We start from the raw sequence: 13,711 nt of genomic DNA, 5'->3' as shown, positions 1-13,711 counted from the left end.
ATTGCAGTAAACATAGGAATGCAGTTTTCCTTTCAAATTAGTGTTTTTTGAAATCTATCTTTTGGATAGATTTCTAAGAGTGGAATAACTGGGTCATATGATTGATTCATTTTTAGTGTTTTAAGGAACCTATACACGGCTTTCCATCACTATGGTCTAGTCACTCTAGACCAGTTTATATTCCTACCAGCAGTCTTACAGGGTACTTTACACAAAGATTTTCTTTCAGCCTGTTTTGCACAGTCCAAGTCCCTCAGACTAAATAAATGTTTCCATCTTACTTTGCTTGAATAGCAATCTTTTTAAGTAATGCAGTCCTAATTTGTGTAAGAGCTAAAGAGATTTAACTCAACAATTCTACATTCTTTCTGTAGTCTTTCTGTGTTGTAAACACGCTAATGTCCTTCCTGTTTTGAAATCTGGATGTTCCATTGTATTATCTTTATTCCACATTCATGTTTTACTCTGTGTCCTGTGACAATTTTATAGTAGAATAATGAACAGTTCATTTATTTATTTCATATTTTCACAGTGAAACCTGTGCTTTTTTTTCTTAAGGTTTTGAGATTATATGTGAATTTTAGACTTATCAGATTGTGAATTTTAGATATCATCTAGATAACAGTTCATTTATTTAAAATTTTTTATTGAGCTTTTATTATTCTGGGCACCGGAGGCTAAAATATTAACAAAACAGTGCAAAATCTCTCCCCTATTAAAGCTTACATTGTTTTGGAATAATATATAAGTGACAAACAAATTAAGCATATTTTTAAGTACAATTTATAATATGTTATGGCAAAATTAAAGCAGGAAGGGGTAAATGCCAGCATTTGGGGATAGGAAGATATTTTCCTCATTCACTTCTAAAATAACACTTGTTACTTTTTAAAATCTTAACTGCTTGATATTATTTATAAAGCATTTATCATCTTTCTCTCTGCACTAGAATATAAGTGAACAAGTACTTTAAAGAACAGTTCCTTTGTTTTAGCAGACCCTCAATAAATGTTTGTTAAATGAATTCTGCCTCAAATGTTTAATGAGATCTTGTACTCAATGTGAGATGACTAAATATTGTTGCTATCACTAATATCCATATCAGATTATACAAGTCCACTTTGCTGAACAGCTTGTGTGAACTATTTTTACTTTTCTGGGCTGAGAATAAGAGGTGGAACCTCAGAAGACGCTGAAAATGCTTCTTGGTTGCTTGTCACCTTGAAGAATTTGTCCAGCCTGTTTGCAAGAATCATCCTCCCTTTTAAATACAATACAATATGCTTTTCCTTTTGAAAAATGAAAAATGTAAGAGAAATCTATTTCCCTTTCAGGCTGTGGAAATTTCATAGCTGAATATCTTAAAGATGTTCCATTATCTTATCTGTAGGTGAAAAATCCCATTATTCCACTCTTGTGTTTTACTCTGTGTCCTGTTACAATTTTATAGTAGATGTGTCTGTTTCTTTCCCTATAGCCCTAATCATCTTCCATTTTTATATTTTGAACAGTGTTATTTACTTGTCTACTACACCAGCTGGCGGAATGTCAAATCTTTTTTGACTCTTGGTTTAATCTGTCTGTGCAACATGTATCTCTATGAACTACGCAACCTCTGGCAGCTTTTCTTTCACGTGACTGTGGCAGCATTTGTCACACTACAGATCTGGCTAAGGCAAGCCCAGGGCAAGGCTCCTGACTATGATGTCTGAGAACACCATTCTTCAGATATAATGTCTTGGCTTCAGGAGGGTAAAGGAAGGAGCATATCTTAACTGCCACCGTGATGAAGACACTCACCACAAACGAGAAGCTCTGATTTCTTTCTCTCCACTGTCCTTTTTGTTTTAAGTCAGCATGACATGCCTGTGAGCATGCAATATCTGCTAAGCAAAATCCTCTCAGAAGAATATTGGCTGTGGGATTATTATTTAAAGGAGGAAGAGAAGACTTTTTTGTACAGGGCAATAACAATGGAAGAAGTCAGACACCTTTGGAAAACGTTTCAACAGTTCTGAATCTTTGCTGAAGAGTTCACTCAATATACATGAAAAATTGACTCTTAAGGACCAAGCAGGAGCTCTACAACCTGGGGAATGTCTTTGCGAGGCATTAGAATAGACCAAATAAAGAGATGCTACAATAAGTTGGATAGTTATATATGTTTGAAGCAGTTGCCAAATATTAGGTTATTTGCACATGGTTCTGAGAATTTATAAAGTCCAGGGTGATGTGAAGTTGATTTTTTTTCCTTTATAGTTTGCTTGAATCTTAACTCTGGAAATCACCTGATATAGAAGTCTGTGGTGACCTCATCTCTTGAATATTACAAGTATTAAAAATACAGTGACATTTCTAGACCGCATTAGTCACTTGTTTAAAACCACATCTTAAAAATATGATTCATTGGACTGTTCTCCTTGTTTCCCAAACTTCAATCACTTGAATACTATACGTACTACTACTTAACTTAACATTTATCCTTTAAAATATTTTTAAGAGAAACGAATCTCTATTCCAAGTGGAAAACCACTGTCAGTTCGTTATAAATAAAAGGCAACTACAAAATAAATAAAATGAAAACTAGTTATTATATATTATTAAATTATAGTAAGATATTATGCCTGCCAAGAATCAAGGACTTCTGCTCACTCTTTGTGTATTGAGAGAAATGTTACCCATCATCAAAACGGGTCTCTCTTTGTGGAATTAACAGAAAATTGTAATGGAAATGACATTCACACTGTGATTCAGCATTATTTAATTCTATGTTGTGTGTCACCTAACATCATCTTGTGTGCCACAAGTTCCGAAGGTGACTTCTCCTAGCAACTCATTATTTTATGACTTTGCGGAGTTACACACCTAGTCTCCTGGAGAAGTTCTTGCTATTTGATAGCATTATAAAGATTGTTAAGCAGATGTGAATTTTAATAATAGGGGAAGCACAGTTTAATTCCATTAACAAAATCTAGACTGCACCTGGTTTTGGAAGTCATCTTCATGAGTGGTTTTATTTTGGTTTTTAAAGAAAAATATTCAAAATAAGGAATTCATAGGTATTGAAATTTGAAATCCAGGAAAACAGTGGACCCATTACATATCATTCATGTTACTGGACATATTAAGTAGAAGAAATAGAAGAGCAAAGTCATTGAACTACCTTGTTTACCTGAATCAATATATGTCTGTATGTCTACAACTCTAAAATCTTACTTAATTAAAGCCTTTTTGCTGTGTACGCCTCTTAAAAGAATGAGGCAAAAGGAAAACAATAAGTTTATGACATCAGGGATTTATTTAAAACAAGAAACTAATTCACTCCAATTTTCTATCTATAATAAGACTGTGCAGAAATTGTGTATATTCTGGTTTCACATGCTCCTAAATCATCAAACTAAAATTTTTGTGTTTGACATTTTGTACTTACTGAGCAAGAAAGCAAAGTAGTTCAATTTAGAACATTTTTCAAAACTGATGGTTAAAAGTAGATAAATTTTCTTGTAAATAGTTAACCAGGTAGTAGGAGCTTCTGGTTAATTGTGATTTTGTATTGTATTGATATTTTATCATTCCTTAGCAATTTGGTTCTTTTAAACATTGAATTAGTGAGTTATAATGTTTAATATTTTGATCTGTTTAGCAAGGACACTTGAAAATTCACCAGCTATCTTTAAGGCTTGATTTGTTTTTTTGTTTTTTGTTTTTGTTTTTCACAAACTTTTTTATGGAAAAGTGGATGTTTACATTTTAATGTAAAAAAATGAAAATAGGTATAAATAATATTTTATGTATAAATGTGCTTTCTTTCATTATTTGGTGCTTGTATCTTGACTATATAATGTTTGATTTTCTATAATATTGTTGCCAAAGAAATTACAAATTTGGAACAAGAAATTTTTGCCATGAGTAGAAAGAAACCTTTAAGTTCTTGAATACTCTAATGTACATGATAGTAAAATTTTGTATTTATGTTGCACTTTTACTTTTATAAAAGAACAAATCTTCATGATCAAAATAAGTTTTATGATAGAAGTAGCAATTGCAAATTTATGATGGTGGAAACTAGGGTAATCAGATTTAATGATTTACCTAGAGCCACAGAACTAAGCAGACACAACTTTGAAACTCTGAGGTGGGCTTTTCCCATTAGAATAGAAACTAAGGGCAATAACTAAGATTATAGTTAGGGAATACATTTCTTTTTGGTAAAAGAAAGTCAACTTTTTATATGAGTACAGGCCAGCTGTTATCAAATCTTGGTGTATATTATCTGTAGGTAGTTCAGAAATACAGTCTCTGACTTGCCGTGGTCTGAGTTACAATTTTTTGGCCTTACGGTGGTATAAAACAATACATTCACTAGCAAGTGGACCTAAATTTTTGGTTTTTTGGTATCATCTCCTTTGAGTTTATAATTGTTAACTGTTAAAGCAGTGCTGTGGTGAACTTTTTATGGATGTAATTAAAAAAATACTTCCGGAGTAAGATTAAGGTTTGAATGAGGTTTTCCCTACGCTGTATTCACTTTTTTTTTATTAACTAAACAAAAACATTAAAAAAGAAACCTTACCATCCACAACACCCCCTCTACTCTTGTTCCCTTTCCCATCTCAAAACCTCAGTTCTTTTGTAAGTGAGCTATGATTATTATTTCTTTATCCACTGATTTGCTTTGCTTTCTTGTCTTCCACATATAGGTGAGATCATCGAATTTTGAATTTTTATTTTTAGGGATAAGGTGCCAGATTCTTGTGATGTGGGTAGCAGCAGGGAGTCGCAGCAGGGAGCCTCAGCTGTGTCAGCCACTCCATCTCAAGGGTAAACAACGAATACTCAACAGACTGTTTTCACCTTCAGCACAGTGTATAATAATTACATGGACTGCTTAAACTTTGTTATAAAATAGATTTTGTGTTAGATGATTTTGCCCAGCTGTAGGTGAGCGTCAGTATTCTCAGCACATTTGAGGGAGGTTGGACTAAGCCCTAGTGTTCAGTGGGTTAGTTTTTTGACTCAGGATATTTTTAACTTGAGATGAGTTTAATAGGACATACTCCTATTATAAAGTGAGGAATAATGTGACTGCATTATTATTAATCTTTGCCGCAACTGTGCAAAGATACACTCTTTACTTTCAGTATTTACTTGATTTTTTTGTCTGTGTTTGAAAGGCATTTATAGCTGGACTCTTTCCTAAAAGAATTTAAAACAGCATTCCAAGAAAAGATATGCAATAATAGTACCAAAAATATGAAAAGGAAGGAGAGAAAGGCAGGATCAATGAAAGTTGAAGGGGTGTTAACACATTGTTGTTCGGTGTAAAATTTGACATTTGAGCTTACTGGAAGTTAAAGCTAAAAATGAAACAAGTTTCACATTGTTTTTTCACCCCTGATGAATGCTGGTTTAAATGTCTTAATGTATACTTGGGAGTCCTATGAAGTGCCACTGTGAACAAAACCAAAATTGTTCTGCACACATATATTGTATTTGTGCCTTGGAGCCTCTATAAAGGTTTTCATTGTAAAGCTTTTTGTATAGTTTTGAATAGTTACTAGGGAATTTCCCCCTGAGTTAAAATTCTTAATGACAAGTATCTGTTTTAAAGCTTGAAAATCCATTTGAGGCCAGTGCCTGGAAATTTGGAGCGCCTTTACTAGATTTTCTAATTTCATAATGTATATAAAGTGAATGTGCTCTTCCACGAGTAGCATATTATTGTATATTAAATGAGGTCTTTTTCACAGTGGAATCAGTTTGGAGAATCGTTGTTCCATTCCTGTTTGGCCACATCTGGGAGCTCATTAGAGTCCTGATTTGTCCAAGCTCCACAGAGAACAGATTTGTCTTATGAGAGTCTATGTCAAAGATGTGCTTTTCGTAAGGCTGGCTACCCTCTCCCTAAAAAAGACCACTTCTTAGCTTATATTCCAAAAAGCTTACTAAGTAGCTGTAAATTAGATTAGCTGTTAGATTTCCAAGAGATAACAAGAAAATGTGTGTGCCTTTTCTTAATTTAACAGACTTTTTGTTCACTTTAAAAGTTACCTATCATGGAGCATATGGTAAAAGAACAAATAGATTATTTCTAAAATAGCTATTATTCAGACCAAAGCATACACTTAGCCTTACTACTTTTGTCAATACACTGTTCCTTGTATCTTTTCTGCTTTATTATCTCCTTGGAGATAAGGGTTTTTGGCAGAAGGGAGTTCTTTCTGCTCTAAAATGATTTTAGGTTTACAGTGTTTTTTAGGAACATCTTAGTTAAAAGTTAATAAAAGAACTCTTTACTGCTAAGGGTCATGAACAAGCTTGTGTGTAAAGGCAATGTTAGCTGAAAATTTAATCTTCTACTGTTATGTACTCATTAGGATTAGAGATGTCTGATCATCTTCAACAGTGCTCTGGGACTGTTGATGCTGGTATGTTGCAGCCTCTTGTCAGGTAGAAGAAGTATTTTGATCATGTTTGTAATATTTCTTACTTGGTTTGCCTAGCTTTCTAAATAAATTGTTATTTGGCAGATGTGATCACATCGTGGGAACTCTGAATGTTAGAAGTCATGTGGCTTGTTATCCCACTTGCTTGTTAATAGTGTGTGGTGTTGATGTATGTAACTCGTATTTACTTCTGCATTGGCAGTGCCTGTATATATTAAAATATTAAATAGTCTCAATACAGTTGGAGGTTGTGGAAGACTCAAGGACAGAAAAAGCTTAGTTCTCAGTTTCTGAAACCAGTACTATTGTCTTGCAAGTTGTTCTTGATGTTTCCTTGACAACAAACAATTTTCAGCGTGACCTCCCCCACGTTCACATTTGCCCTTTCTAGCTACATCCCACAGCACAGCACTGCAAGCATCACCCAGCAGAAAGCATATTCTGGCTCCTCTGACAGTAGGAAACAGGGCTCATGCATTCCATTTCTCACTTGCTTCTGGTATTCCCTCCCCAGCTCTGTCTTGGCCGCTGGCCTACTTTTCTACCTTGCTTTTCTTTGAGGCTGAGTCTTCAAGGACCGTGCCTAAAGAAGAACCAACAGTGTTCTGTCTTGCACTTCTACCTGACAAGAGGCTGCAACATACCAGCATCAACAACAATCCCAAACCTAGGGACTAGGTCTAATGATGAGAATGCTTCTTTTAGTGCCCTTGTGACCCAGTGCTGGTCCTCCTTCCTACATAGTTCATCCTATGGCAGCCTGGGAGGTGGAGGCACTTGAAACAAAGACTCAGTTCAAACCTGGGATTCAGGATTAAGTGATTCATAATTAGCGCTGGGTTTTCTCTCAGAAAACTCTAAATTCTGTGTGTGTGTGTGGTTATACCAACCATTAGTTTTACTGTTACAGCTGCAGTGAGGTCAGATGAGCTGCTATGGAAGGGGAAGCAGCACTGCCTATGCTCTGCATGGCATCCTCTCAGAAATCTTTTCGAAGGATTTCTATTTTATGCTCAAAATCCTACAGTGCCTAAAGAAGTTGAGAAACTTGACCACAGTCACATGGGACAGCACCAGGATTTCATTCCAAATCAGTTTTACTCAGAACTCATTCTTTACCACCATTTGATAAAATGTAGGCAACGTGAAAGTTAATGTTAGAGTGTATATGTTGGAATATGTATACAAGTTTTTTTTGTTTTTTTTTTTTTAAGATTTATTTATGCATACAAGAACTGAGGTACAGGTCAGAGATGCAGAGGGTTGAGAGGATTCACCAGAGACAGAGTGGGGAGCAGAACAGACAGACTGACTGATTCACTGTTGAGGGGAGCAGCAGGCAGGTCAGGAGAGCACTGCACCACCATGTGGGTCACCTCCCTGGCCAGGAATAGAACTTGCGCTGCAGTGGCTGTGGAGAGCTTCGTAGTGCAGTGCTTTAACACTTTGCACCACCAGAGAGGGCCCTATGTGTTATCTTTTAATAAAAGAAATCAGGTCAGTGCTACCTCCTACAGTGTAGATGTCCTAGACTGAATAAAATAGTTTCCTAAAATTCCTACATTTGTAATGTGATATAAGACAGATGCCTACAGGAGGCATGGTGAAATTTTAGTCTGTCTCAGGTTTTAGGGCAAGGAGGTTATGCAGTTTAATCTTTGTAGTAAAGCTAACTCAGGAGTTAAATAATTCTTGCTATGGAATGTTAAACGTTTTGTTGTCTATTCATATGTTGCAAACATTTGGTTTTTTTGTAGCTGAAAGCCAGAGTAGTTTGGTTCTTTGTTAAGAAATAACTCCATGGAAATTCCATTTCAGTGGTCCACATAACTGAAAGCATTAAAAATTAGAAGGCAACTGTATCAAACAGTGATTGTGTTTGGAAGTAGATTCCTGTCTCTCCCTTCCAATGGCATTGTGACCCCAACCAGTCATGTGGTTTTTCTGCCTCAGTAGGCATATAATAGCACCTTTGGCAAAGCATCGTGAAGATTAAAGGATTCAGTAAATATAAAGTACGTTGAACAGAGCCTAAAAATAGCATTAAGCATATTTTTTCCACCACATATTTCTTGTTGGTGTTAAAGGTTTTAAGAGTCTTTTAAAATTATGAAGGCACTCAAATATAATAGATCATTACCTAAAGCTTTTCAGAAATTGCCAGTTAAGTGAGGGTCCTATTGAAATGTCTAGCAAGCAGGTTGCCCTGCCCTGAAAGATGTGTGTACAGACTTCTGGGCAGGGCTCTGGGGATGCATTCAGACAGCAGGGATTTAAGGGATTCACATTTGCCAAGTGCCTACTATATAATCAGGTGTTTTATGTAGAGAATGTTAGTGCACTAAATAGAATCCATTAAGATGGGTAAGCAGGATTAGGTTGTCTTGTGTCACACAACCTGTAAGTAATAGACTTCTCTCTCAGGCCCATGGGTTCCCCAGTACTGGAGGGCTGATGAGTGGGGAAGGTGCCCCTAGGAAACTCACATTCTCTCATGTGGCGTGAACACACTGACCCCGTTGTTTTTCTCTTTGCACATGCTAATCAGATCTGTTGGGTCCGCTTGGGTGGCAGCCACCCTAGTGCATGAGCATGTTCACAGGTGTGGTCTGTGCCTCAATGGGAAGTGAGAAGTGAGGGAAGGTGATGCTGGGGAAGTGAGAACTTCAACACAGTCTTTAAAATCCCAAAGGCAGCATGACTTTAAAAAGACTAATCTGAAATTAAATGCACCCTCCAAAAGAAATCTTCATGTGAGCCAAGGAAGTGACTATTCACAGGGGAGCCAGCAAGTTGTATCAGAAAAGCAAACTTTGCAAAATTGGAAAATAGTCTAAGTTAGAATAACCAGAGATGCTGACAAACTAGAGATGCCAGGCAGGTCTAAATTAGAAATTGGCTAAGGGAAAGGAAAAAATATGATGAGGCCTTTAATGAATTCTAGTGAGAATTCCATAAATTCATCAACATACCAGGCCAGCAATAGGAAAGGGGCTTGGTAAACATGTGCTTGCCAAGTAAGGGGGTGGCTCAGCTGCACTCAGAAATGGGTGGAAGTTGAGGGTTGGGGCCAGCAATTCAAAGGAAACCTCCTGTACCCTCCATCCTGGAGGAATCCTTCCCATTTTCCTTACAGTCTTTCTTCCCCATCCTCTACCTTTCTGGAGACCTTCTCCTTGCTCGTGGACCTAGATTGAACTCCACCAGCTTCTCCCCCCTCTGACTCTCGGCTTCGCTGCTGCTGTCGGAAGACAGAGCTGTTTCTGGCTTTGGCTTGAAGGTGATCTTTCCATAGATTCCCCTTGGCATAATGCTCTCATCTCATTTGTGTCTCTGCCTTTGGTTCTAAAACCTCAAAGTCCTGATTCCAATGTGTTTACATTTCCACCATCCGTGTGGTCTGGCACTTGAAGATGGATAGTTACATGGATATTTGGAACTGAGTCTGACAAAGACCCTGGAGATCAGCGATTGCAACGGCCTCATTTGGCTTTATGCTTGTGCCTGGCAAAGCAGCAGCCCTGCAGGTGGGAAGGGAAGGTAGACCAAAGCACAGCAAATAAAGTTTCCTTCCTAAGACAGGGACGAAACCACCAAAAGGCTTTTTTGAAAACCTGGAAGGGGAAGAAGAGCCATAATGCTACTGTAATAATTGGATGTCAGATCTCATTTCCTCTGTTGTCAGCTTTGAGTTGCGTGAGCCCTCGTCTTGCCAAGACCAACAGTACCAGCCAGGAGAGCACACTGGACAGAGGTACAGCCCCGGGGGATGAGCCAGTCCCAGGCTGGGAGTGGAGGGGAGGGGTGTGTGTGTGTGTGACAAGTGAGACGTTCTATGTGCTGTTTACACACTGTAAAGTCCTTGCAGGGGAGGGGGAAGGGAGCGTGGTCTTCTCTGGCTTCCCCTTGTCCCACCCCCACAGATAACAGCCTGTTGGCTTTACCTTGACACTTACGCTAAATGATAACCATGGCCAACATGGCCCAGCCTTGTCACTCCCTTCTAGAAGTGTCATGTACTTTATGGAATTGTCTCAATTTAGACAGATTCAAACGCTGTGGGTTTTCTTGGGTATTCCTGCCATTGTGGTTCTCCTGATGACAGCAAGCATCTGCTCAGTGCTACATTTTAGCATGGTTCTTCCCAGTGCCGAAGAACACTTTCCTGCTGTGCTGTGGGCTCAGCATCATTTTCAGGTCCTGGGAAGCTCATTTTCTGTTTATTAGCAACTCATGGCCTAATTGTAGCACTCTGAAAAACACCCATGTTTTATCATGTGAAAACTGCAGCTCTGGGCATCTTTTTTGCTTTGGGGAAAGTCCTGTAAATGGTGAGTACTAAACTTTAGCATCCTTGTTGCACCGAGGCACAGCTTAGCTCCCATCAAGTTGTGGCCGATGCCCTGCATCAGTGATCAAATCACCACTGTCTTGGCTGAGTCTGGTTTTGCTTTTAGTGTCTTTGCTGTCACTAGGGCTTTAAAGTGGTCTCAAGTCTTACCTTATTAGTGGTGTCTTTTCCAGTAAGTTTTCTTAGTTAACATATTTGATGTGGATATGCTTTTAGAAAAACAACTCCTTAAGGAGCAAATTCAATCTCTGGGATCAGTTTGATGGGGCCGTGGGCAGAGAGCTGATGTGATGCTTGTCCTGTTCCTGTGCACACTGGGTATTCTCAGCATCCAGTAGCGTCATGAGACCTGCTTGATGGCTTGGGCGCTATGGGCCTGGGCAGAGTAGAGGATCCTCAGGAGTTGCGATTCATTTCATTGAGGCTGTCAGCCCTAATGGTTAACCTTATCATTTTTTTCTCCTTTCCAAATGTGTCTGTAAAGTTCTCCAAGTTAAATACTGGCTCTATAAGATTATAACTCTCACCATGGACATTTGAAGTCCTCTTGATGTCTATTCTTGGAGCAGGCCAGCCCTGCTCAGGGCAACCAGAGCTATGTCTATATGGTCAGTGTTGCAGTGAAGCCAGTAAAGTCTTTTTCTCTAGCTCCTTCATTTCCACTCACTAAATTTAATTTGATTTTATTTCATGAACCCAGTGTAACCTTGTATGTGATGGGTGGAGAGACAGAAGCTGCTGAAAAGGACACTGTTCCTACCACTTTTTCTTTCTTTTGTGGGGTGGCGGGTTGGGGGTAGGGAGCTGGCAGGGGAAAGGAGAAAGAGGGGTCACATGAATTACATGCATGGATTAGTAAACAGGCCTTTTTAAAATCTCATTATTAATTAGCAACTGTGTGGCTTTAATAACTTCTCTGTGCCTATTTCTGAGGTGTCTGGGAGGGCTGCTGAGCTGTTTGGTGCTTATCCTGGTGTCTTTACTGGTTATCCAAGTCAAGTCAATTCCCCTCCTACCTACAGATCTTTTAATGATTTGTGTCCTGTGTTTCTACCTTCTACTTAGCATAGAATTGTTTGTCTCACCTATTTTAAAACATCCTCCCCTCAGCTCTAGATCTTCTCCGGCTCTATCCTCAATCCCTGGCCCCTTCACTTCTGGTCCTTGTCTGTCTCTTCATTCCTTAGCCTCCTATACTGACACCCACTACATAGACCAGGGAGCCAGCTCCTGCCAAGTTCGCCTGTGTTCTCCCAACTGGTTGCCACAGTGACTAAGTGTTGTTCTACTCTAGAGGCCTCTGCCCTCAAGACTCCCTCCTAAGACTAGCCAAGGGCTGAGTACACTGCTCTCAGAGCACCCATCCCAAGTTGCAAATCAGACCAGGACACATTACCAGTGAAAGTGTTTAATAGTTAAATTATTTAAATAGACTTTTCAATTTCCATGGGAAATCATAATCGTATCCGTTTTTGCAAGAGCAGGAATAAAAAGAGTGCACACCCCTTAGAGGGAATGAAGAGCTAGCACGGCACATTGTCACCAGTCACTGCAGGGTGGGAAGGAGAGGCTGGGAGGCCGTGACCAACAAGGGTAACATGGGGGGACTTCAGCACACGCACACATACACACACACACACACACACACACCAAGATACTTGGGTTGGAAGCAAAACAAAACCCAGCACCACTGGCGGGCAATATGGAGAGGCAAGGGGCTTGAGAACAACACATGGAAAAAGCCAGCCCCTCACATCAGATGCAAGAGGGCTGATGCAGAACTCAGGATGGAGCAGCACAAAGCACAGACAGACCCAGGCTGGCAGTTTTAGGTCCATAGCTTTGCCTTTCAGAGCCGTGTTCAAACTGGGGTGGGAGGTGCTAGTGTCCAGTGAGCTGGGCATCAAGGTAACGTTTCAGCAGCTGGCATACAGCTGCCACCTCACCTCCAAACTTGTGTTGGAGGTGAGAATAATTCTGCCCTGAGAAGCAATGAGAAGATCTAGGCACATTCCCCAAGGATTCTGTTTCATCATATCTGTGACAGTCTTAACCATTTTCCAAAGCCTCCCTTGTAGGGTATAAAAATAGATTTTTCTGTTCATGATTTTCTGTTCATACTGCTCATGCTCTCTCTCCCTCCAAAACAAATCATACACAAAAAAGTTCTACTAGCTTTGCACTGGGGGCTCTGAAGCTAGATGGGCTTCACCCTTCCCTCAGGTTTGCACTGGAGGGCAAGGCCAGACCTTTCCCTAAACCTGAGGCATCCACATTACACCCACCCCCTATCTGAGGAATCATCTCAAAGAGCCACCTGTGCCTCTGTTGAATGGAAAAGCCAGGCAGCCTTCCTCACCCTTCCCAGCTGAGGGCCTGCTCACCCAAGCTCTCAAGGTTGCATGAGCTGGGCTGACATCTCAGGGAGTGAAAGAGAAGACAGTGGCCATGCTGTCTTCTGTAGGCTGAGGTCACTTCCCTGGGTTCTAGCTCACCCTGAGATGGGAGAGCCGCTCTGTTTTCTCCTTATTCCATTGACAGTTTCCTCGGGATGTGGGGTGTGTGAGAGGGAGAGAGATAGGTATTGTGTTCCTACAACTTCCTACTTAATCTGAACCTATAGTACTCCCAAAATGCTCACTGCTCTGGTTAGACCAGAGGAAGCCAAAAACTGCCAAACTGAAGTGAGGGAAACAGGCACCCTGCAGGAGAGCAGTCCCACAGCGTGAGCACACGAACATCTACCCAGCACATACGCTGACATACGCACAGTACAAGTGAGCACAAACACCCCGCTGTGCACAGCTGTTTTCTAATATAGAGAATTTACAAAATATAGAATTTGGTATATTTGTTAGACCTCCAAGGTTTTTCAATAATACAAAATAAAAAATACAAAAAAGACAACTTGGGA

At 39.5% G+C, this 13,711-nt stretch overlaps 1 protein-coding gene across 2 annotated transcripts in view; it reads left to right on the top strand.

Moving 5' to 3' along the window:
* SEC22A (SEC22 vesicle trafficking protein homolog A (S. cerevisiae)) overlaps nt 1–3,626 on the top strand; it is a 52,222-nt gene extending 48,596 nt beyond the window's left edge. For both annotated transcript variants that reach the window (XM_004675157.2, XM_012731446.1), the window contains exon 7: nt 1,512–3,626. In XM_004675157.2, coding sequence (XP_004675214.1) covers nt 1,512–1,712 — 201 coding nt within the window. In that variant the 3' untranslated portion in view covers nt 1,713–3,626. The remainder of the gene's footprint in view (nt 1–1,511) is intronic.
* The last annotated feature ends 10,085 nt before the right edge of the window (nt 3,627–13,711 follow it).

Source organism: Condylura cristata, unplaced genomic scaffold (genome assembly GCF_000260355.1).
Source record: "Condylura cristata isolate star-nosed mole 26May11 unplaced genomic scaffold, ConCri1.0 scaffold00003, whole genome shotgun sequence".
NCBI classification, from domain to species: domain Eukaryota; kingdom Metazoa; phylum Chordata; class Mammalia; order Eulipotyphla; family Talpidae; genus Condylura; species Condylura cristata.
The sequence above is the reverse complement of the archived record's forward strand: the minus strand, read 5'-3'. Positions and strand labels throughout refer to the sequence as shown.